General features: G+C 43.7%; 1 protein-coding gene across 2 annotated transcripts; it reads left to right on the forward strand.

Moving 5' to 3' along the window:
• The first annotated feature begins 6,180 nt into the window (after positions 1–6,180).
• Positions 6,181–23,449, forward strand: LRPAP1 (LDL receptor related protein associated protein 1). 2 transcript variants are annotated; one of them, XM_039542223.1, is made up of 8 exons: positions 6,181–6,569; positions 11,449–11,593; positions 13,721–13,845; positions 15,252–15,372; positions 16,400–16,558; positions 17,889–17,971; positions 20,751–20,927; positions 21,341–21,505. In XM_039542223.1, exons 1-8 carry the CDS (start codon positions 6,390–6,392, stop codon positions 21,488–21,490), a joined length of 1,140 nt encoding a protein of 379 aa, XP_039398157.1. In that variant the 5' UTR covers positions 6,181–6,389; the 3' UTR covers positions 21,491–21,505. The 2 variants fall into 2 exon arrangements, with proteins under 2 accessions (XP_039398157.1, XP_039398158.1); XM_039542224.1 differs by lacking the exon at positions 21,341–21,505 and adding an exon at positions 22,238–23,449 and having other exon boundaries at positions 6,183–6,569.
• The last annotated feature ends 2,212 nt before the right edge of the window (positions 23,450–25,661 follow it).

A 25,661-nucleotide genomic window follows, 5' to 3' on the forward strand; every position in this document is an offset into this window, starting at 1 on the left:
CAAGGGGTTTGGAGTATGGGAGGGGGCTCCAGGCTGAGGCAGAGGGTTGGGATGCAAGAGGAGGTGATGGCTCTCGCTGGGGGTGAGGGTTCCAGGTGGGGCCAGAAATGAGGGGTTCAGGGTGCAGGAGGGGGCTCCAGGCTGAGACAAAGGGATTTGGAGGGCGGGAGGGGGATCAGGGCTGGGGCAGGGGTTTGGGGTGTGGGAGGGGGGCAGGGATGCAGGCTCCAGGCAGAGCTTACCTCAAGCTGTGCCACCAACTGGACTTTTAACGGCCCAGTCAGCAGTGCTGACTGGAGCCGCCAGACACCTGGCAACCGTAGTTCCATGCACTGCGCCTGCCCCGAGCAGCGGCTCCGCAACTCACATTGGCCAGGAACCAATTCTCTAGTGTTTGTAAAGAGCGTTGGAATTCACAAAGTTTGTCATTCTTCGTATTTCCACTAAGGTTTGTAAAGCACATTGGAGCAATGGTGCTATAGCAATGTGTAAAGTATTATTTTATTACTGCTATCACAGTTTGGACACCCTGACCCTGTCTGACAGGGTGAAACATTTTAGTGTCATCCAAGTCGAGTTTGCCTAACACAAATAAAAAGCCTTGTCAAGACATAGGTTGATCAGTCTGAACCCATGTTAGCTGGCCATGTTTCGGCTTAGGGGCAACATTGCCTGAAACACAGCCCCTTAAACACACCTGGCTAATGGTTTCAAACGTGTTGGCCAGCACCTTGGCAGGACTTTCCAATCATGTTAAGCAAGCTCAACTGAGCTAACATGATTGAGAAATACACCCTTTTTGCTCGTCAAGATGAGACTTTGTGGGATCAGAAGGAGACAGATATCATTGTAGATTATACTGCTGAAATGCGAAGGCACTTGTAATGGGTAGGAGGCACATTTTTCACTGAGTGAGGGGTTAGTCAGGCTCCAGCCTGTCCTGCATACCTTTTTTATCAGCTGCTGAGGCTTGCTGCTCCATCTCTTCCCTTCAAGTGAGTGAGGGTATAAGGCACTAAAGTCGTCCTCAATCTCTTCCTTTCCTCTTACATCTTCCTGTCCTTCCACAACCTTAGAGAAACTGCTGCTTCCTCCTTTTTTATCCTGTTTCTCCATAGGCTATAGTCCGCCTTTACATCTACCCTCTTAACTTCTCCTCACTCTCAACTGAACAATTAAGGAAAACTTGGCTTTGTTCTAATGGTATCATGAAGTGAGCTGTTAAACAGAGACAGCAACAGAGAACAAATGCAAAGTGATTATGGATAGCTGCTGCTGTCAGTGGGAGGGGTTGAGAGGAAGGAGAATAAATATAAGATCTTCTTGTTTTCTTCCCTGTGAACCTCTCTCTCTAATTCCTGTTGCTACAACAACTTCAAAATCCCATGGCAACAAAATTCATACAATCTAGAACACAGGAACCATTCAAGAGAAATGATCTAGAAAAGGTTTCAGCATCAATGGTGTTATTCCCAGTTTGCACCAATTTGTAAATGAGATCAGGATCTGGGCCCCAGTGAGTTCCTGAGCACTGGTGCAGAGTTTCTAAGCACTCTCAACCCTCACTCGTGTCAATGGGAGCTGAGGGCATTCTATTTCAAGAAGTGCTCAGTAACTTGCAGGATCAGTCCATAACTGACTGAGAAGAGATTTTGTTGCACTCAAGGTTTTTTTTTCTGTAACTTTTACCTGTGAAAATCAAAAGTAGCTCTTCTGAAGTTGATAAGTGTAAAGCTAATGTGTAGGTGACAGGAATCATCCCCTGGGAATCTATAGAACTGCTGATGGATCTCTGGCGTAAACAAAAAGCCACAGTAATTTCAAGCATTAGAAACAGGTTTTTTTTAAATCTTCTATGGATGCATCTGAAACTATGGAAAGGAAACAAAATTCAAAACACTTAACTGTATATGTTTAAATATAAGCACCATGAAGACAAGAGAGATTCTCCCCAACCCAAATATTCTGAACCTTGATATGTGGACACCACATACTGAAACTCATCAAATATCACACAGAGCATACATGCATATGCAATATCGCCCACACTGCTGAACGCAAAAAGGATCTCAGATGCCACCGTGATGAGCACAGTGTAAAGATAGGCATCCTCGGTGTTTAAGGCCTTAGTCCTAATTTCAAAGCCATTAACAGGCCAGATATCAGCTACAATAAAGACTTCATCATCTATAAACTGCCAAGACAATAGCTGTCCTCTGTTCTAATGAAGATCAATACACACAGGACAAAGTGCAAGAGAGTCAGAGATAAAAGATTCTTGGCCAAAAGTAACAGGCTATGGAAATGAACTTTCCAGAGGAGATTAGACTAATCCAGATTCTGGTTATCTATCGGTCACACTGAAACAGCTTCCTTTTTTATACAGGTTTTCCATCAGAACCAGATGGATGTTTTCAACAAGCAACACATCCCTGCTGCTCCCCAACACCCCCTGCCCACATAAAAACAAACCAACAAAAAAAAACCCTACCCCAAATTAAGATTTCTGTAATTAGAAAATGGAGAAAAGAGCTACAGATCCCATTAAATTCACTAGGGACCTTTATTAATCTGCAAAGTGTTCAGACACTATACAGAGACGTGCCAGTACAATAGCCCAAGAGAAAGTAGACAGTGGCTATATCATGTATATCTCTATCTCTATAATCCATCTAGACAGATGATAGATAACGCTGCTAATAAACAGCGATCATATTACCTTTGTGTCTCCAGCCTCACCCATACACACGACATATGCTGAAGAAATTCTCCTAAGGTATTTGACAACATTTGGCTTTGCTGCTCTTTTGACATGTTCACAAATGGCACATTTCTCTTGGGTGTGTAAATGCCATTGATGTGTGTGTTTATGAAGAGGATCAGGTGTGGGCATGTGCTGCAGTCTTTCTAAGCAGTTTTGTACTGTGAGTTTCACATTTGGAATTTTTAATTTCATACATCACAGTTTCACTGTCTGTTCAGAAAAACAGCTAGAGCATTTAATAATGTTTTGCCAGATCTATTAAGGAACTGATGAAAATTCTGTGTATAAATATTTACTAGTTATAGACTGGCTAGTGACTTTAAAAATCAACACAGGTCTTGCAGACTATATTGTAACTGCAAAGTATGGGTGCTGAAAATGCCACAAGCCTTTTGCAGGGCTTTACAAAAGAAAAGTTGGAATGAAGGACAATTTATTAGCTCCTGTGAAAAATTTGAGACATGCAAGGACTACTTGAAGAGGAGGAAGATTCAAGGGAGAACCAGACTTGGTAAAATAGAAACCAGTCCGTACCCATCCATCCCTTGTACTGAACCTAAAATGAATACTGTTATTATTGCTAAAAGAAAAGCTCCATTGACACTATCCTGAAAAAGATCTGCTTGAAAATATTATTCAAGTCTCTGTACATAAGCTTCAAAGTCTTCATCTTTTTCATTAAACTGGAACCCTTCCATTGATCTTAAGTACCGGTAGACTTTCTTCTTCCTTTCTTTTAACCAGGAAATTTATTCACTTTTTCTGACCTCTTTGCTGTTTTGCAATCCTATTTTCCTTACAGATTTATCTGATATGTAACTTTCTGTGTGTAAACTGAAACACAAAAAGATAACTGCCCCAACAGCAGCCACAGAGTTGCCTATGCATTTAAAGGCACAGAACGACACCTTCCGCTAACCCTAACATTGTCCTGTTCTCATTTTAACTGGAGAGTCCAGTGGGATCTACAGAAGGCTGATAGGCCTTATCAACCTCCACTTTACAGATGAGACATAGTTGCCAACATTTTTAAAGGCCTGCTTAACTCTCAGGCACCTGTGGTTTTAAGTGCATCCTGATGAGCTGTACATGCTAACTATTTGAATAATCAGTTGTCCAGGCCTGCAAACTGATGCAGTTTTCAATCCATTCTTGCTGTCATGTAGTTTTGCCCCTTATAGCAGCATATACCTACGTTACTTGTAGTCATCCTTCTCCCAGCCAACCAGAGGTCATCAACATGTCTGTACATGGACGCAAGTGTCTGTGGTAAAAATTTTGAAGGTCTGGTAATTTTGCAAAAAAATTGAATGAATGACATCCTCCCCTCCCCCCCCCCATGTCCATCACTAAGTACAGTAATTTTGTCAAGTGTCCATCATGCAACATGGTGATGCCCACCCCTGCAGCCAACCCAGACTCCTTCCACAGGGTGTCTGGGTGAAGGCCCTAGCCCCCACTGGTATTTTCAGGAGGCGATAGCAACCCTGCTGCCCCACCTCTGGAATTTTCAGGGTTAGGATGGAAGGCCTCCAACCTCTCTTCCCCACCCTTTCTAGCTGCTTTCCACAAGCCCTTTGTCGCCTCAATTTGTACCCACCCTGAGATCCCCATTTACCCATGTGTGGCTGCCAGGGTGGCTAAGGAACCCAGAAAACCTTGTTGGATAAGAAGGGGCAGTGGTCAGATCTGATATCTCCCCTCCTTCCCTGCACAGGAAATGATACGGCTAATGCCTCTCTGAATACTCAAGGAGGGGTTTGAAGGCCCTTAGACTCCCCTCCCGTGAGGCAGCAAATGGTAAGTGGGGGCTTTGGGAAGGAGGGAGCTTGTTGTACCCAAAGAGTATTGGAGGGTGCAGAACTGAAGCAGCAATAACAGCACTGCCATACGAACAGATATTTCCACCAGATTTCTGCCATTTCTGTTGGGGTGCTGGAATCAAGAGAAGACAGCACAGGCTAGAGAGTCATTATTTATGGATTTTAAAGGCAGATTGGACCATTTTGATCACCTAGTCTGACCTGTGTAACAGGCTAGAGCTCCTTTCCCATTAGGTTGTGCAATACGTAATATGTATTTTGTTTTCATTTATTGATATAATAACCCAGGTTCTACATGAAAGTTTTGACCACATGTTTAAAAACCCAAATCTAAATGCTGACACACAGATCAGGAGGTGGATATTGCTCAACCCAACCCTCCCAGTCAAGAATTGGATCTTGCCTTACACTTTGTGTATGATGCTTTTAGAATCATATAATATTAGGGTTGGAAGAGACCTCAGGAGGTCAGCTAGTCCAATCCCCTGCTCAAAGCAGGACCAACCCCAACTAAATCATCCCAGCCAGGGCTTTATCCAGCCGGGCCTTAAAAACCTCTAAGAATGGAGATTCCACCACCTCCCTAGGTAACCTATTCCAGTGCTTCACCACCTTCTTAGTGAAATAGTGTTTCCTAATATCCAACCTAGACCTCCCCCACTGCAACTTGAGACCATTGTTCCTTATTCTGTCATCTGCCACCACTGAGACCAGCCTAGTTCCATCCTCTTTGGAACCCCCTCCTCACTCTTCTCTTCTGCTATCAAATCCCTCCTCACTCTTCTCTTCTGCAGACTAAATAACCCCAGTTCCCTCAGCCTCTCCTCGTAAGTCATGTGCCCCAGCCCCTTAATAATTTCCATTGCCCACTGCTGGACTCTCTCCAATTTGTCCACATCCCTTCTGTAGTGTGGGGGACCAAAACTGGATGCAATACTCCAGATGTGGCCTCACCAGTGCTGAATAGAGGGGAATAATCACTTCCTTTGATCTATGGGCAATGCTCCTACTAATACAGCCCAATATGCTGTTGGACTTCTTGGCAATGAGGGCACACTGCTGACTCATAACCAGCTTCTCATCCACTGTAATCCCCAGGTCCTTTTCTGCAGAATTGCTGCTTAGCCAATCGGTCCCCAGCCTGTAGCAGTGCATGGGATTCTTCCTTCCTAAGTGCAGGACTCTGCTCTTGTCCTTGTTCAACCTCATCAGATTTCTTTTGGCCCAATCCTCTAATTTGTCTAGGTCACTCTGGACCCTATTCATACCCTCCAATCAACAACTCCAAGCTGATTACTTAAGATACCTAAAAAGGTGCTCTCAGTAGGAGAACTGCAGCCTGCATTTACCTGCTATAATTCGGGCTCCCCCTACAAAATTTGCTCAAAAGTGAAAAGCAAAAATTTTTATTTTTATTTTTTGGCTTGTATGTTCTATATTTAAGCAGCTGCCTGATACTGAAATAGCAAACACCATTGCACAATGAAGGCTGTGCCTGCAGACAGCTGCATTGTTAGCTCACTCACAAGAGCACTGATTGAATAATTTGCCCCTTCCTAGGTTCCTTTAAGCCTCCCATCAGCCCCCTTGGTTTTCCGGTGTGCAATGCAGTCTGGGTCTTGTAGTAGAGGTTTGTAAGGATTCCCTGGGGCTGGATCATTTGTCTTCACGGCGAACTACAACGACCACGGTGCATTGTGGAGCACTGCAGCGTGGGGGTTGTAGTTTTCCTCTTCTCCAGGCCGGCTGCTCGCTTGGGTGACTCCGCAGCGGCTGCCGCAGCAAGAGGAGACGGGGGGACGATGTCTGCCGCTTGGGAGCTGCTGGCTCTGAGCTCCTCTCTGCTGCTGGTTGTCTTGGCGCAGGGAGGCAAATACTCCAAGGAGGCGAACGAGGCTGCTGCAGCCGGCAGCCCGCAGCGCCAGGAGGCCGGGGAGTTCAGGGTTGTGAAGCTGAACCAGATCTGGGAGAAAGCGCAGCGGGTGAGTCGCTCATTCGCTTCCTCGCAACTGCTTCCCCTGCGCGCTGGGGTCAGGGTGCCCGTGCCTGGCTGCAGAGCGCAGCATTTTCAAACCTCCCTGTCTGGAGCTGGGCCCCTGCCCCCGACTTTAGGAAGCTGAACACAAGTGGCCTGATCTTCGGAGGGGCTGAACCCCGGTAGCTCCCATTGAGTGGGATTTGCGGGTGCGCTTCTGCCAATCGGGAGATTTAGATGCCTAAATATGGATTGTGGGGGCCTACCTTTAGGCACCCAGCCTAAAAAATATTGGCCCAAATGCAGGAAGAAGCTTAATGGTAAGGTATGGTGGCCCCCAGTATATTTGGTGGTGGTATGAACATGTACCACTGTCTCTGAGTCTTTCTCTGGGATTGCTGAAATGTGGAGCAAACTGCACCTGACATTGACTTACTATGTGATGTGGGATATTAGGTACTAGATAAAGGCCCAAGCTGTCTCCCTTGTGCATCCCCCCTTCCCTCGGGAACTTTCATTTATTATGTGAGAGTCATGTACAATTTTCATCTGGGACACACCAGCCTCTGCAGGTGATTCTGTAAGTGAGTTTGTAGGAGAGATCTGGCAATGACCACATGTGCTTCTAGTAACAAGCAACCGCATCTAGTGTGTAACATCATCTGGAAAAAAAGTGGAGGTCTTTTATGATCTGGGAGCAGGAGCTTTGGTGCAACAGTGCTGACAGCGCACCTTGGCGACCCAGCCCAAGTTTGATTGACTGACTGCTGGGTCTGTGACCCCTTCCTGCACTGGCCCTACCATTCCTCAATTCAGCGCAAAAGGTGACTATCAGATATGTGTGGTGGATCTTGACTGAAGCTTCACTGGCCCTTATGTGCCTATTGCAGTCCCGGTCACTGCCCGTCCAGCTCCCAGGTTGGGCCTTCCCTTAGGCACACACCGTGATTCCCTCCCCCACGGGCTATACCATTCTTCTCACTCCTGTGTGTCTGTGGTGATCCCTATCCCTTGGCCTTTCTGTTAGATTATCTCTATCTTAGGCACTTATATGGCCCCCAGTACTATAGTATCTGAGCGCCTCACACTGTTCAAATGTTTTTGCCCTCATAACACCCCTATGGGGTAGGGAAGTGCTATTATCCCTGCCCATTCCCCCCCCCCCTTTTTTTTTTTTTAACAGATTAGATAAATCACTTTAACCTCAGTTCTCAAAGTCAGACAGGCAGTCTCTGGTGGGGCAGAGACTTGAACTCAGGTCTCCTAAGTCCTAGCCTAGTGCTTTAACCTCCATGTTTCAGTAAACACCTACACACTCGCTCTCAATTCCAATATTGTACCCTCATTATGTACCTGGGGCTATGGGATTTCCTATGTTCTGGCAGAGAACTTCCTCAGGCCCTGGGCTCAGATACTATGCCCTCTTCTCATGCCCACAGGAGTCTGCTACCCTCCCCGTAACTCCAAGTATTCTGCCCTCCCTGCGTGGCAAATAAAATTGCCTCGCCTCCAAAATTCTGCACACACAGCGAGAGTGGGTGTCTTAAATCTCTCTCCCCTCACCTGTACATATGGGGAGGAAGTGCCATGCTAGGAAAAGCCAACAGGTGGGGAAAACAGAATGCCAGAATATAGATGTGAAAGCACTCATGACAATGCTGAGATTGTCACTTAAATCAATTTTGCAAAACTGGAATATCTTGTGAATTTCTGATTAGAGGAACTCGGTAGCACATTATTATACAGATATTACACTGAAATGTGAGCTGAGGTAAAGAATTGAGCTATAGTACATGCTAGAGGGTGTCCTCTTTAGAGAGGCAATACATTGTTTAGACTAAATGTGCCTTTAATAAGCAGCGGTTCTCACTTCCTGAATTTTACTTTCAGGTTCAAATTAACCAAAAATCTCCATTCACCTGTTTTTTGGGGGGGGTTTCGCGTAAGCCTACATGATCCTTTCAGCAAATCTTCACTAAGATTTTTACGCTGGTAATGAAATCCCAAACCAGCTTCACTGCTGGGTTTCTTGTGAAAGGTTTGTATGAGCCTTCTTCCAACATTGAGCTCTGTATTGTGAGCTTTGGTGACCATCGTCTTCTGACCATTTATTAGAAATAGCTGAAAATAAAGAGCTCTGTGGTTTTGCATCGGGGTGGGTGTTGCAATTCAGTACTGCATCACAGCCATGTGTTGTAATTCAGCTGAGCAGTGCTGCATTATTCAGTGGTAACCCAGTTCCTCCCAATTTCCTAGAAATAAGGTTGATCTCTCTCTCTGTCCATGACTAACTCCAGTTCTCCCTAGAACTGATATATACTTGACCTGTAATACCTATCAGAGAGATCTCAGTACAAGGGCTCCTTTTATCAAAGGCCTCATTCTACCCCGGGGTGGGCAAAATACGGCTTGTGGGCTGCATCCGGCCCATCTAACAGTTCTGTCCTGCCCACCATGATTAACATTTGTGTCCAGCCTCCTCTGCCCCCTCACGATCTCCGAGTCCAGGCTGCTAAAAGTCCCGCAGTGCAGCATGGCTCAGGCAGGCTGCCAGCCTGCCATGGCCCCACGCTGCTCCCAGAAGCAGCAGGCTGCTGCTGGTACGTCTCTGTGCGCCCCAGGCAGGAAACCCGCCAGTGGGAGCTGCCGGGGTAGTGCTTGTGGGGGTGAGCAGCGCACTGAGACCCGCTGCCCCCCTCCCCTCAAGGGGTGCGCAGAGACGTGCCAGCAGCTGCTGGCCGCACCCACTTCCGGGAGCGGTGTGGGGCCACGGCAGGCAGGCAGCCTGCCTGAGCCCTGCTGCCCCGCTGGCCGGGAGTCACCTGTGGTAAGCACCTCCCAGCCAGAGCCTGCACCTCACACGCCCTCCAGCACCCTAATCCCTGCCCCAGCCCAAAGCCCCCTCCTGCACCCAAACTCCCTCCCAGACCCTGCACCGCCTCCTGCACCCCAATCCCCTGCACCACCCCAGAGTGCCCTCCTGCACCCAAACTCCCTCCCAGACCTCGCACCCCCTCCTTTAATATAGTAGAAATGTGCAGCCTGTGACAACTTAACAAAATTTGTGAAGTGCCCCCCCCATGAAAATTATTGCCCATCCCTATTCTATACCAACTGAAGTTAATGACACATTTTCCATTGACTGTAATTAATTTTTAAAGAACCCTTTGTGCTTTTGTTTTTGCAGCTCAAATAGGTCTAATATCATCTGCTACTGGACGGTCCCATCATGAGCTTTAAATCCTAAGAAACAATAGGTTCCAAAGTCTAGCACAATATTGTGTTGTGAAGTCCATTGAGTTCCATTCTTTAATCAGAACCGCCCTGCTTTTGCTGCTGTGGGTAATGATTACAACTGAGCCTAGCAGTCTTTGCTATGACATTGTAATGTTTCACAGAGTCTCTGGTGATAGTTCCCAATGTTGTCAATTAACAATATTAAACGTTAGGCAAGGAGCAAATAATTTGGCACTTGACAGCTTAATTATAAACCTCTTCTGATCAACTTTCATTACTAGCTACACACAACTCTTGGTACCATTTGCCAGTGTTACAGTCAGTAAGGTTCCACGTACGTGCACCTTACCCCTTATAATGTTTTAGGTGATATCACCCTGAGGCCTGTGTGAGATGAACTTCAAATAGGAGCAGTGCTTTGAGTAGTAGTTTTATCTGCTCTCTTTTCAGTATCCAGCACTGATATTAGAACAGACAAGGCAAAAGAATTCTACAGAAGTTTTGGCAAAGTTGAAAGGCTTTACCCTCCTCTTATGTTTTGTAATGTTCCAGGTATCCTTTTCTGAATTTCCCATTGGATTATGTTCTAAATTGGATTTCTGATCTGAAATGGGAATATTTCAGAAACAAAACATTACAACTTTAGAAAAAAATCCACTGTTGTTGGGTTTGATGATAATCAAAAGTTACTCAGCACCGATACAAGACATGAAAAATGGACACCACAAACTTGTTTGTTTCTTGTTTGCTGGAAAAACAGGTTTAAATATTGTATGTAAAGTTTCCATTTAAAAAAAAAAAAAAAAAAAAACCTTAAAAAGGAAGTCTTTAAAAAAAAGTTTGCAGGAAAAATTCAGTGTTTGAAATAATATCTGATTTCTGTGAAACTTCTTCATTTGAAAATTCTACTTTTCTCTCTCCTTAAGTTTAAAGTTTGTAACATGTTTACCAGCCACGTGCCATAGGAAGTGGCGATAAATCAGGCATTTAACTGTGGACAATGCAGTTGATCCTTTATTAACTAGAAAATGTGTGCCTAACGACAAGGTAGATGTTTAAAGGTTTTATTGCAACAATTTTGAGAATCCTTGAGAATTAAATCAGTTTGCTGTGTGAATTATTTCTAGTGTATTTCTGTGTTCTGTTAGTTCTGCATGAAAGAAAGCTTAACCGATCCCAGTGTAAGGTTAAATATTAGTGGAGTGTGCTGCAGTATCAGTAACAGATAAAGATTTTTTTTTTTTAATATTGTGATGTCCCATTAAAAGTTCACCTGCTTTCCTTCCCTCCCCAACCAAAGCTGAAGAGTTAATTTCTCATTCCAGCTTATTTAAAGCTTAATGTCAGCAGGAGATTTTTTTTTTTTTTAACCCACGCATGGCTGTTACAGAAATGATTGGGGGCCTGAGGAACAGAGGCAGCTTTAGCATATGGATGTTAAGGACCAATGGAAGCATCATACAAGGAGTTTATTTATACAGTGTCTTGCACGCTGAGGTCCCTGTGCTCTGAGTTCCACTGTCCCATTTCAGTGGAATGTGAAATATTGTTTTCTAAGCCAGTCAGCTTCAGAGGTAACTTTGCAGCTGTGTATGCGCATGCATGTTATTACAAGGCAACTAACCAAAGCATTTCTCCATTCTCATTAGCTTCATCTATCGGCTGTAAAACTGGCAGAGCTACATAGTGACCTCAAAATACAAGAAAAGGATGAGCTGAGCTGGAAAAAGCTGAAGGCTGAAGGGCTTGATGAAGATGGAGAAAAAGAAGCCAAACTTAGACGCAATTTACATGGTAAGGAATAACTTTGCTGAAGAGGCCAGAATTGTCACTCAGTACCTAAAGTTAGGTGTCAACATTTATTTTTAGGTTATTAAATAAATGGCCTGACTTTCAGAGGCAATAAACACACAAAATTCATATTGAAGACAGTGGGAGCTGCTAGGGCTGGGCACAGTTCCTACAGTGGAATGAGATTCCTAGCTTTAGGCGCCTAGGGTTTGAAAACTTTGTCTCAGAGAAAGCACGGAACAAAATCAAACAGCATTGCACCTTAATTGATAACTTGCTTTTCATCCTGGTGATGATTGTATTTGTTCCATTTATTTTTAGACACTTTTTAAAAATAGAAGTTCTCTTGACTTCTGAAATTGAGCTATTATATTGTGTATAAAATCTTCATCTCGAATTTGTACCTGCAGAAATTGAGGCCAGCATCTGAAAATATGGCACTGTGACTTGCCTGAGAGTCAGTTGCAGCGCCTTCGTTAGACCCAAAGTCTCCTAATTCCCTGTTCTGACACTAAACCGTGAGGCCATCCTTCCTCCCCAATATGCTCACTCTGGAGCTATCCCTCAGGCTGTTCTGGGGACAGTGATGGCTTCCAGAGAGGGTGCTGCTCAGTGCCCTTCTGCTAAAGGGGTTGTAATGGTGACTCGGAGAATTTGAATTTGCAGAGGAGTACAGTGTGTATCATGTGAAGACACAGGGCCAGGACTCGGGAGGCCTGACCTTGCAACTGACTAGCTGTGCGAGGATGGACTCTATCCCTATTTTGCAAATAGGGAGTTGTGCCACAATTATTCCTAATTAACAGTGTGTTGAGCATTGATTAATGTTGCAGAACTCTTGGAGGGTCTCTGTAGATGTCATAGAAGTGCTGATGGTATTGGTGGTATTCACGTGTTACGTCCTACCCCAAAATCATCCTCCATTCCATGAAGCTTTTATTTTACAGTAATTTTAAGATTTGTAGTCAGTGTGCTTTGAGGTCAAATAAACTATTTTAGCTATTCTGTCTGGACACACACAGTATAATTGCTATCGCTGTTAAGGATAATTGGAATGAGCTCTTCAGAGCAAAGGAGTCTGCCCCTTAGTAGCCTGAACAATCTTTAACCTTAGAAATCTGAATGCTTTAGCGGTGTCCCTTTGTCACCATTTCAGTAGTTCAGTGCCACTGCAAATTCCTGACAAACTGATCAGCAAAGAAGGACATTGATCAGGATGTTTATAAGAATGTTATGTTTTCCTTAGCTCTCTTTGAAATCATATGGCTTAGTTGGTCATCAGTTGCATACTGAACAAACCTACAGAAATTCATTTACAATGAAGGAAAAATATTAATAGTGTCTTACAGTGGTTGCTATTAAAGTCAATACTTGCCACTAGCTGCTATATGGTTAATAGCTATTTCCTGTTCTAACGATTGCTATGGGAGATCTGTGGCAGATGCTGCCCTTTTGGTAGTAACTACTGTAAGTGCTATGTCGTCTTTTTAACTGGGACACACGGGGGAGTGAATTTCTGTATCCCATTTCAGTATGTGCTGAATGAAAGTAACTTTGCAACTTCAAAGCACTGTGTGAAACTGACATTTCTGTGGACAAAACGGGGTAGGTGCTTTGCAGACGACAAACACCTTGCCTTGAAGATAGCGCTTTTTTTTTAATGTATAGACTCATGGAAAATAAAAGGTGAAAGTGGAGCTGTTTAGCAAGTATCTTGTTCCGTGCTTTTTCTTTGATCTGGTTTGTATGGTATTTTATTTTTGTTAGCTTTCTTCAGGGAGGATCCAGGGTCGATGGGCCTCATGGTAGATGCGAGTCTTAAGGAGAGACTCAAAGGAGAGGGCAGAGATGTAACGCCATGTTCTTGGGTGGGTCATCAGTAAGGGGATCAAACCTGGGACCTCTGGATCTTCAAGCATGAGCCTCTGCAGCCTGACCTAAAAGACCCAGCTCTGTTAGCCAAAGCTATAGCTGTCTCATCCACTTCTACATGGGCCCTGCTACCAATAGAGGAAGATAGAACACCTCACCAAGTGGGCAAGGATTCCACAGACTCTCAGGAAAGCGGTTCTGGGGGGTAAGGGGAACCATCTACTATTGGTTCTAATGTTTCTTGTTTTTCACTGACAGTAATTATGACTAAATATGGAATGAATGGAAAGAAAGATGCCCAACTAGTAGATACCAATTACATCAAAGATGGCACAGAAAGTGATGTGCTAGATGATCCAAGACTGGAGAAATTATGGAGCAAGGTGTGTTTAATTTCTGGATATTTCAGTGTAAGAAGTAAATGTTCATTCAAATGTGTGTTTAAGTTTTCTAGAAACCCCTGACTTGCACTGAGAAGCTTTAGAACTCTGTTTCCAAACACTGGGCCAGGTGCTATGGCATGTTGAGTGCTCTCACCTTCCACCAAAATCATTGGGTGTTGAGGGTACTTCTCTTCTCAGAGGATCTGGTCCATTGTACCTGTTACACCCACTATATGTGGGTGAAATCTTGATTACAGTGAAGTCAATGGGAGTTTTGCTAATGACTTTACAGGGACCAGGATTTCACTCTGTATGAACATTCAGAGATGCAGCCATGTATCCTGGGTTTTGTTTTGTTTAAATGGCTAAACTTAATTAGAATTATTTAAAAAAAAACGATTTTAAGGGATTTTTTTTTTTAACTTGAAAATCCCACCTTGTAGTGTTTGAGTGAAACCTTCAGGGTTCGCGCTAGTGCCTGAAAACAAGAACTGTTCCAGTTTGGGCAGTAACAACAGATTAGAAGAACCTGCAAAAGGGAAATAATTAGTAAAAAGTAGATTTGTTTTTTAAATTCTTTGCTTTATCAATCTATGTTGGTATAAGTAAAGAGCAAAGGAAGGGGTTTTTTTTTTTGTTTGATTTTATTAAAAAAAAAAATTGAACCTGACAGTGCCCTTCTTTGAGAACTGGCAACAACAACAAAATCACTTGGAAGTATTCCCCAAACAAAATTTGAGCCTCTGGCTCTGTACAAATATAAAAAGATTTCACTTTTAACCCGTGGGAAGAAAAACAGAGCAACATCCGTCCCTCTACCGTGGAAGCACATGGAGTGCCTCTCTAACTGTGAATAGCTAGTACAATGGGAAACAGCTTGGTGCAGAGCAGGGACATGACACAGTACGATATTTACTTGCCAATAGAATGAGAGCTCTTGAATAGATGTTCTCCGTATGTGTCAGTCTAAATCCCTAGTGGAAACAAACCCTATACATTCAGGTGTGCAGTTCATGTCTCTTGCATCAATAACCGACTGATTGCTTCCTATGGAATGTGTGTGACAGGGATATTAGGCTCTACAATAATACAAATAATAATAAATAACAATTTTCATCATGTCTCTGGATATTTGGTAGGTGAGATCCTGGCCCCATTACAGTTAACAGTAAAGCTCCCGTTGAATTCAGTGAGGCCAAGATTTGAGCCCATGTCTACGTTCTGCCCTAATGTTGAGACACAATAAGACATAAAACGAAGAGATTTTGAAGGGAGGCTTGACCTAATCTTTTTTTTTTTTTTTAAATGTGAAGGGAATTTTATTTGGCAAGTGAGTGTATGTAGCATCACTTGGCCTGGGAAATGAAAAAGGATTATAGCTTCTGTCTCGTTCATATTTCTTTCAGGCCAAGACCTCTGGGAAGTTTTCCGATCAGGAGCTGGATAAGCTGTGGCGGGAATTTAAGCATCACAAGGAAAAGATTCATGAATATAATATCCTGCTAGAGACTGTGAGCAGAACAGAAGGTGTCTGAATGTTTGTCTGATGATTCCACTGCAGTGCAGCCCTCTTTCTGCCAATCGCTCAGTTGTTTTAAAGTATCTTTAAAATCCTAAAGACGAATTGTTAGATTTATATTAGGATTGCTTTGCAGATGCTGCCATTCACAGATACTTGCAGGGCACAAGTCTGTATCCTCTGCCAAGAATCTCTATAGCTAATGGAACCGTTGCTGTTCTTTGTTTTATAACACCTGCATGTGTTTCAGTGAGCAAGGAGATTGTCAGCTTAGCAAAATAAATTCATTGTGGCTTTTGGGAAAACATCAGCAAGTGCTGAGTCCCTGTTCTAGCAGTTGGGCCCTGATCCAGTGGAAAATAGGTCTGTGGAGGCACCCAATGTGCAGGTGGGGGTGGGGATCAGATCTGGGTTTTAGCTGAAGAGGAAGGATGGAGTTATGGCTAGAGCAGTGAGAAGCCAGATTCTTTGCAGCTAAGGTCTATGCTGGACCCAAGAGGAGGGGAGCAAAGGGGGCTTTATGCCACCTTGTGGTACCTCCAGCTAAGACTACCAGAGGTCAGTTTGCTGCCTGGCATGCCACACCTGGCACAGGTTAGGACACCACCTGAGGCTGCTCTGACTTATGCCTGGCTGCTAACAGCCCATCTGGGGCATTCCAGCAGCCTTTTTAGCAAGGACACAAGTGTTCCGTCCATATTCCTGTTCCCTAGGGCAATGCTGTCGTACTGCCGTAGGGATTTTTCAGGAAATAGGGCAATAGAATTCTGGATCTTCTTATTGACATTGTTGACCTGATTTATGTATGATAAAATATGTCTGCACCACTCCTGTCCAAAGCATGTATATTGAGAAGCAAACACTCTTAAAAATCAGTGTTATTAAAGTGCACTATTTATGCTAATTTACTAGTGGGTCAAGTGCTGATAAGATCTGAGCATCAACTGCTCCCATCCAACTTGGTGGAATTTGCAGGTACTTCTGTCCTCTCGGAATTTGGCCTATTATGAATTAATGTTTGTATTTTGATAACAGAAATCCACAAAAATATGATCAACCCATCTGAAGAGGACCAGTTCAAAGAGGAAATCTTGCATGGCAAACACACAGAACTCAAAGACAAAATGCGAAGCATCAATCAAGGGTTTGATCGTTTACGTAAAATCAGCCACCAGGGCTATGACACAGCCAGTGGTATGATTCACTCTGTTCCACATCCATTTATAATCAGTTTTATGAGAAGTCAGTAGGCAAATAACCAGTTATAATCCAAAGGAGCCTTGTACAAAGTGCTAACAAACAGACATGGGGCATTTAAAGGGACGCATTAGCCTACTCTGTTTAAGTGCTGATTTTACAGTCCAAGTACCCTGTTTGTCATCTACAGCAGTGGTTCTCAACCAGGGGTCCGGGGCCCCCTGCGGGGGCTCACAAGCAGGTTCCAGGGGGTCCACCAAGCATGGCCAGTGTTAGACTCACTGGGGCCCATGGCAGAAAGCCAAAGCCCCTCTGTATGGGGCTGAAGCCTGGGGCTCTGAGCCCTGCCACCCGGGGCTGAAGCCAAGCATGAGCAACTTAGCTTCTCTGGCATGGGGCCCCAGGCAATTTCCCTGCTTGCTACCCGCTAATGCCGCCCTGGCTTTTATATGCAGAAAACCAGTTGTTGTGGCACAGGTGGGCCGTGGAGTTTTTCTGAGCCCCCTCCAACATGCTATAAAGAAAAAGGTTGAGAACACCTGGTCTACAGAGGCCCTTCATATAGGACAGGAAACAGGTTCTCATGGTGCTTCCATTCCTTGTGCCTTTTGGTTGAGTGGGAAAGCGGAACAAACCATTGTCCCTGAAAATGACCAGGAGGTTTGCCTCTGATTCTCTCCAAATCTGCGTGTTTCTCGGAGATCTATGGAGGCTCAGGCCAACTCTGCGGAGACCCTGTGGGTCCTCATTCTCTTTGGCTACTCAGAGCCTTTCTGCAGCATGGCTCCTGTAGATGCCATGTTGCCAGAGTTGCCCCAGTGGCTGCTGCCGCTGGAACGTCCCCTTGTGGGGATGGATGTTTTTTTCACAATGGAGCACTGATTCTGATTGAACCCTCTAGGCGTTATTACATTAGGGGAAACCATCACCATTTCTGGATACCCGAGGAGGGTTAAATGCAGGGAATAGGATGAATACTTTTATAGAGGGGACACTCCTGTGCTCCAAGCCCATCCAACAGAAATCAGCTGGGATTTTATTTCCTTTACCATGAAGGCAGAGAGGGTAATGGAGACCATACACAGGGTGTGTGTGTCCCTTTGGTTTTGTTTTTTAAAGGTCCCATATCTACCATACTAAACATCTAAGTAAAATATTAGAATTTGTCCTCCATCTAGGTAGACCTGCTCAGTAATGCAGTGCTGGTGTGTGCACGTTTTTCATGTAAAGCTATGTGAGTGTTGCTGTTAATTAGCCATGTTAACATGGCATCAAATATTAACAACTTAAACTTTAAAATAATTATGTTTCATGTCTGTTGGTTTAGAATTTGAAGAACCCAGAGTGATTGACTTATGGGACATGGCCAAATCAGCCAACTTTACTGAGAAAGAACTCGAATCATTTCGGGTAAGATAGAATTTAGATAAGGGTTTTCTCTTCAACATTAAGAAATGCTATGTACGCTACTTCATCAGACGCATGGGTATTCACCCACGAAAGCTTATGCTCCAATACGTCTTTTAGTCTATAAGATGCCACAGGACTCTTTGTTGCTTTTTACAGATCTAGACTAACACGGCTACCCCTCTGATCTATGTACACTACGTTCAGGATGTGGTAATGCACCCTTTTCCCTTCTGTTGTTCTTCACTCACCATGATCAAGAGACAAACTTGGGACCCAGTCTTGCAAACACTGAAGCATATGTGTAACTTTACTAATGTGAGTAGCTCCATGGTCTGTCGTGGAACCTCATAGGAGTAAAGTTACGCATGCCCCTAATTGTTGGTAAGAGTGGGCCCTTATTTTGTGCAACCAGATCACCTCTCCACTCATCATCTTCTAATCCCCAATTGTAATTAATACTTTGGGAAATAATGGAAAGGATAGAAACTAAAATGAAGAAACACCAGCTAGCTAACTTCCCCACCAGGTTGTTATTTTGCCCCTTGTGGGAGGGTTACTTGTTGGTCATTTCATGGGAAGGAGCAGTGCACAGCTAACCCAGAGAGGCACAGCGATCCTGTTTAGTGTGAATGCCTTTTTTGATAAATGAATTACTGTGGTGTTCGTGCTTGCATTTTTTTGGCTTTTTTAATGATGAAATTAAAAATCTCTCTATTTAGTTTATACCATGCCTGCTTGTCCTGTTTCCCTGACTGCTTGGGGATAGCATTATCTTCCATTCGTGGCTGGAGGAGCTGTGCCCTCAAGTCTGCTTCTGAATTTTTATCTGTGTATTTATAAGGTCCCCATCATTACTCCCCCAGGAAGTATTACTGTGCCCACTTTACAGATGAGTAAGTGAGGCACAGAGAGATTAAACTACCTGCCTAAAGTCATGTGCAAAATCTGGCAGAGCCTGTAATTGAACCTAGATCTCCAGAGTCACCGTCCAGCCCACAAGACCATTCTTTCTTAGAAACATGAAGTCTGATTTCCACACTCAGTTAAACGTGTTTTAATTACATTGACCTCCGTGAGCTGTGGATCAGGCATACACAACAGTGGGAGAGGTAGATCAGGCCCATTGCATCTGTCCTTGGAATAAGGAAAACTTCCTTTTCCACCAGTAGGATCTAAAATAAGAATATGAAACAGTTTAGAAACAGATTGACTGTTTGGGCAGAAATCTTCCTTTAGGGAAATGCCATGCACCAGTGCTGAGATCTGCTGCTGTCAGCAGCACAGCACATGCTGGGGTATCGTCCTAGAAAGAGGAAGGTAAGGATTATAGGGTGTACTTCACTGACTTATAATGTGGGAAGAAGAGAGTTAAAGGTAGAAATTTGTTGAAATTCTTGTTTGAGTACTCGAGCTAATGCTAAGGTCAGGCCTTCATGTTTGTTATTTTGGTTGATCTCCTTTAAAGCAAACCGCACAAGGTTTTATAAGGAAAGGTGCTGCGTTGGCACATCATCCAAGGAAAGTAGCTTGAACAGATTAGAAACTGCAGGCAAACCCAGTGCTAAAATATAGTGGCACGTAGTGTGTAAAACAGAATAGAATGTTATAACAGGCTAATCATTCCCCTCTGCAGTCAAACTGTTGAGAGGAAAGCGAGACCTTTGCTTCTAAAGCTGGAGGGAAACCCATTAGAATGGCAAAGTTTTTTGTTTTGTTTTTTTCCCACCAGCTCAGAGTGAAAACTCTGCCACGCTAGACCCGAGTCAAACTAGTGCCAAATGTTGTTTAAGGGTTTGTCTACAGTACAGCTGGGAGCAAGCGTCACAGCCCCGGTAGACAAACTTGTGTTAGCATGGCTCATACCAGCATGCTAAAAATAGCAGCGTGGACGCTGCAGCAGCAGCCGAGGCTTGGGCTTGCCACCTGCACTTGGGGGTTAGATTGGTCCCAGCTTGAGTGGCTAGCCTGGGCTTCCGGCGATGCCGCAACATCCACAGTTATTTTTAGCGTGCTAGCACAGGTCTGTCTAGCCAGACTGGCAGGCTCACTCCTAGCTGCAGTGTAGACATACCCTACGTGAAATAATTGAGGTGGATTTCAGTTCTTCGTGCGCAAGTGTTACATCGCAGAGGGAACCATCACCATAATTGGCACAACAGTTGGTATTGCTGGTAGCGAGGGCCAGCCCCAAAAATGCATGGAGACTAAAGTTACTCTCGAACAGTGGTCTAAGAAGAGCCTAACTGGGTGTTTAGGGAAGTTTGCATTTTTGCTGCCTCTGCTGCAGTATACAGGAGATCTTCTCTGTGGATAAATCCAAGATGTCACTGATGTCAACCTGGCCCCTTTCAGCACTAGTCGAAGAGGTTGTCACTTTGTTCTATTCCAGGGGATGGCTGGGCTGCCAATCAGAAAAGAGCTAATTCTGAGCATTAAGGGCCTGATATTGAAAAGTGACCTCTGTAAGAATTGTGTCCGCAGAAAACGCATTGTAAAAACTTACAGGCTTTTCCATGGTGCTTGTCACCATAGTGTCATTGCGCCTCTCAGACATTAATGGCCTCTATGAAGCTTGTGCAGTAGATTGATGTTTGGACGCTTTCCTCCAAAGCTGAATTTCTGGATAGTTATGATGCTCCATTACCCCAGAGAGCTGGAAGGGCTTTCAGTGTGTGACACTCATTAAAATAGCATTAGGAGTGAGCTGCAGGGAAAGAGAGGGAGGAAACCTCGGAAAGAAGACCACATTTAGCCCTGAAATGTGTATTCATTGTTCTAGGAGGAGCTGAAACACTTTGAAGCAAAAATTGAAAAACATCATCATTACCAGAAACAGTTGGAGATTTCCCATCAGAAACTGAAGCATGTGGAGGGAACGGGAGATAAAGATCATCTGAGCAGAAACAAAGAGAAATACGTCATGCTAGAAGAAAAGACTAAAGAATTGGGATACAAGGTCTGTACAAATACGATGTGTTGTGAAGTGTCTATATGCCCCCAGTGTAGGTTTAACTCTGATAGAGGGAATTTGGATTTTCCTGTACTTATTATCCATGCTATTGACTTATTCATTATTAGTCATAATTTGTATTACAATAGTGATTTGAGGCCCTGTCATGGGAGCTGGCCCTTTAAGGGGAGTCAGGGACCAGCCCCCCCCGAGACAGGTTCTTGAGAAGGAGCCAACTCAGGCCCAGGTGGAAGTAATTAAATCCCATGGTGGCTGGTTGGCAGCTAATTAGCTAATGAGCCTGATAATGGATTACCAGAGCTCACCTGGAGTGGTTCCCAGAACAGGAAGCTCTTGGGAAGAGGAGCTCGCAGGAGAGGCTTGGAACAAGAAGCCTGGAAGGTGTGTTCCTGTTACAGGGAACTCTCAAACTGTGGCAGGAACCCTGCCTGGTCTGTCAGGAACTATATGCTGCCCCAGAGGAGCTGCAGCTGACCGATCTCTACAGGCCTCTGGCTCCGGAGAAGAATTCTTCCCAGCTAATGGTAATAGGCATGACTCCAGCGTAGGGGGATGCAAGCCAAGAGAACCCTGCTGGAGCTGAGTGGGAATGGATAAACTAAGACTGACTGTCTCTCAGCTAAGATGCTGGGGTGAAGACTTGCCTGTATTTTCATTGGGTCTTTGGTTAATAAACAAGACCCCTCAGAATGGGCATTGTTCCTTATGTAGTGTTAGTGAACTTATTGATGATATTAGGGGAAATCCAGGCAGATGGCATTTATAGTGCCACACTTGGCCAAAAGGGGGTGCTATAGGGCAGGTACATCCTGTGACAGATCCCCTTTGATATTGGGGTACCATTGTGCTGGGCACTGTTCAAACACATAGTAAGGGACAGTCTCTGTCCTGCAGAATTTACAATCTGAATAGACAAAACAAAAGGTGATAAGAGGGAATTAGTATTGTTCCCATTTTAACTGAGGCATCTTTGTCCAGGGGTACGCACAAGAAACCTGTAAGAGAGCTGGGCATGAAAGCCTGAGTCCCAGTCCAACGCCTTAACCACAACACCATCCTTCTTGTCATATCAGGAAATCCTGATTTCAAATATCAAAGAAGTTCACAATTGCTATGACTGGGTAATAGGTTTGGCTTTCGGGAATAGTCTCTCTCAGTTGGGCCTTAAAATTCTCAGTCATCGCGGAATGACCTTGTCCGTCTACAGGTCTGTCAAGTGCCATATACACCAATGGTACAATGTCAATATGTAACAGCATTTCCTGATCACTTAGTGACTGTTTTTGCCCTTTTAGGTAAAGAAGCACCTACAAGACTTATCCAGTAGACTCTCAAGAGGTCTTCAACACAACGAACTCTGAACATATTTTTCATGTTGTGAGATCAATATACCCAATAGATCACTTTTCCTGGGACTTATCAAATACCTAGAGAAGCAGATAATTAAATATTAAGCACCCAACAGGATTGTCCTTTGTAAGGAATATGTTTTCAGTCCTTTTACATTTTAGTCACTGAACTGATACTGTGATAGTCAAATTAAGTGAATCAGTTATAAATAAACATTTAATTTGCACATCTTTTATCATTTAAACTTTGCAGCTGCATCACATCAGCCTTTCAAATAATCCATTCCAAAAAAACAGTAGGTATTATATGTGAGAGCTCCGCTGTTTTTACTATTGGGGAAACTACATTTTGTTACCAATAAATCCATCCTGATCCATGAAACTAAAATTGAAGTCAGTGGGACTACTGACCGGTCTAACCCAAAGTATGTGTTTAAGGCACTGCTGCTGCAAAGGCTTAATAGAAAGTTAGAATAATCTAAATATACAGCCTAAGCTAGTGCCCACTGAAGTAAAATGAAAGACTTTCACTGAATTCAATAGACATTGCATCAGATCTTCACTGCAGATAATCTTATAGTGGATGAGTAAGGAGGGAAGAAGGGTTGGGGCCAATTCTTCCCAGATAGTCATAGATTAATGAATATTTCAGAAGCTCCTGGATTTGTATAACTGTTTTTCACATTTGTTCAGAGAGTGTTTGTGACACTTAAATAATTAAAAAACAAAATGAGACATCAGTGAATTGTCTTTTCCTCTCTCCTTTGGTTAAAGATAATTCCAACACTTTTTTTTGCTAGATGCTATTTTGAGCATGCACATCATAATCCTTGTGGCAGTGGGTATTTTTTGCAGCAGAAGAATGTGTTTATTTTGTATTTTGAATGTTTGGAAGGTGCTCTATATCAAAGTCACTGACTGGATATCATAAGCGATGCCTATAGTTAAGGTTACCCTAACATTCCAATATAAGACCCTGTTTTCCATTTTTATAACTTAACCAAACTTCAACCATTGGGGTTTAAATTGTCATGCTGGGTGTCTGCCTCTGCTTGAAATTTTTTTTTTAAGTTTCAGCTAAAACTGTTCTAAGAACAAGGGCAAAGGAAAATATGGATGCTAATAAGGTCGTACAGCCATTTTGCTGAGAAGCTCTAGCACTTACATGCTTCAGATCGGGGATTTTACTTGTGAGGAAATAAATAATTTTTTTTGAATGATGTGCCGAAAGTAAAGAATAGGGACACACATTGAATGATGAGGACAAAAAGAAATTATTCGCTAGGTACCCATTCAGTGAGCACCATCTATCCCTGTGCACAGAATGAGTCCAATGGAAAGGACAGCATATGATGATGCATACACACAAGGGGCCTGAATTAAAGTGCCTGGGCATCCTCCATTTTAGCATTTTGCGTGTTTGACTTAATGTTCTTTTAACATAGTCGAAGTGAGACTAAAAAAAAATTCTAAAGAAATACAATTGACCAATATAAACACAGACTCTCCCATCAAATACCTAGCATAAGCTACTACAGGGAGAAGCCTGAGAAAAGAGAGAGGTCTTTCACCCTATCCTGAAAAATCAACAGACAAAGAGGGGAGATGATGATGACTCTTAAGGATCATCTTTTTAAAAAAACATTCCCTCTGTAGCATCCAGTTGCGAGGAGGGGTGGGCAAGGGAGAAGAAATCAGGTCAGCCAGAGCTAACACAGATGATCAAGGTCTGTTGGTCAAAAAGGGCAATGATCTTGGAAATGGCAATAAATTGTCCACTTGATAGATCACGTTGTTTTCCAGTGGACTGTGGACTCATCAGGCTCCTTAAGGACTTTCAGTGGTGGCATAGAGCCAGATTGGCTTAGCATTGTGGCAGAATGGCCTGTAGTCTACACACGTACACTTCACATAGCAGTCCACTTCCATCATGTGGGGCCTGATTCACCTCTCACATGGGCATAAATTAGTGCAGTAACAGCAGGGAAGGTGAGATCAGAATCAACCTTGCAGTGTAGACCTTGGCCCGTCTGGTGCGCCATTGTCCAGGAATATTAAAATAGATATATTTTTACTGAAGGGATGGCTGGTCCATTTGTTTTATATGTGCTACAGCTCAGTTCTGTAGAACCTATATTTTGATTTCCAACCAAGTCAGCTAAGTGCTTTCATCTGCTGAGACAGATGAACTGAGCACCATGCAGTTCACTATCTATGGCTCTTTCAGATGATAACTTAAAAATGAGGTTTAGTCAGCTCTGCTAAATAGCACTTCTTGGAAAGAGAATCAGTTTGTCCTGATTTCTATGGTTGCCAGCTACACTGTTTTCCAGAACGCTGTTAATGGCTCATCACTATTCTCCATCCCAGAGGTGACTGCGTTACCATAATAGTGTATGTGATTGTGCAGCCAGGATGTAGAAATACAAGCCATTACAATATACAACTGAAACACTATATACTATCTCCTGTGGCCTTTGCTACTCTGTTGGTGGAGTAAGTGGTAAACTTTTGTACCATGCACCCATTTGGCATTGTAACACCAACAGACCCCTGGTTGTCAGTGGGTGGGATCAAACCGGGGACCGCTGGAGCTTAGTGCATGAGCCTTTACTGCAGGAACTAAAAGCCAACGGGCTCTTAGCTAAGGCTGTGAAGCAGACATATTTTCTCTCTCTCACTAAGTGGTTTCGGGGCCATTAGATGGGACAGAACATCACATCCACTTGCAGGTGTGTGGGTTACACTTGCAGACTTGTTTTATAGCTTGCATTCTGCATAGCCCACTTTATTGTCCACTGAGAAAAGAATTTCATCCAATGTGCAGAACAAAAAGCAGCAAAGGTGTGGAATAAAAAATATGCACCAAAAGATTTAGGAAATCCCAGTGTTCAGAGCCAAGAGCTGCTTTTCTCTGAATCAGATTATCAAGCCTCAGTTGGATTACGCAGAATGCGATGACTGTACGTTGATGTCTACTTTAGCCAATTTGTAGTATTTTGGTGAGAATGGGCAGTAGCAGGTTCTAGTGATTAAAAGCTTTTCCAGGGAGAGAAAGATAGGTGGTACCTTATCGCACAAAAAGGCAGAAATAATAGTGGTAGCTCAGTGTAGAGGCTGCAACATGTGCATGCTGACAATAATTAGAACATAATTCCCTGGCATATTCCTGAAATTGAATGTTCATTTATGTACCTGCCCAAACTGACAGCAATACTGCATGTAGTGATGGGGTTCCCATGCTGTGGTACAACTGGTTGGATGCGGCATGTCAAAAAATCTCTCAAGGGGGTGTCAGTTTCTAGCAAACAGTTGTCACATGCTCTTCAGCAAGCCAGGAACCAAAATGCTTCCTGTCCTGGCTGCTTTG

This window comes from Mauremys reevesii, linkage group 5 (assembly GCF_016161935.1).
Source record: "Mauremys reevesii isolate NIE-2019 linkage group 5, ASM1616193v1, whole genome shotgun sequence".
In the NCBI taxonomy this organism is placed as follows: domain Eukaryota; kingdom Metazoa; phylum Chordata; order Testudines; family Geoemydidae; genus Mauremys; species Mauremys reevesii.

What these genes read in the sequence shown, in the direction of transcription:
- LRPAP1 (XM_039542223.1), top strand. Translation starts at nt 6,390, where the DNA reads ATGTCTGCCGCTTGGGAGCTGCTGGCTCTGAGCTCCTCTCTGCTGCTG. An exon ending in TGGAGAAATTATGGAGCAAG is followed by an intron (nt 13,846 to 15,251) that starts GTGTGTTTAATT and finishes TATTTCTTTCAG; the next exon opens with GCCAAGACCTCTGGGAAGTT. An exon ending in GACTGTGAGCAGAACAGAAG is followed by an intron (nt 15,373 to 16,399) that starts GTGTCTGAATGT and finishes TTTTGATAACAG; the next exon opens with AAATCCACAAAAATATGATC.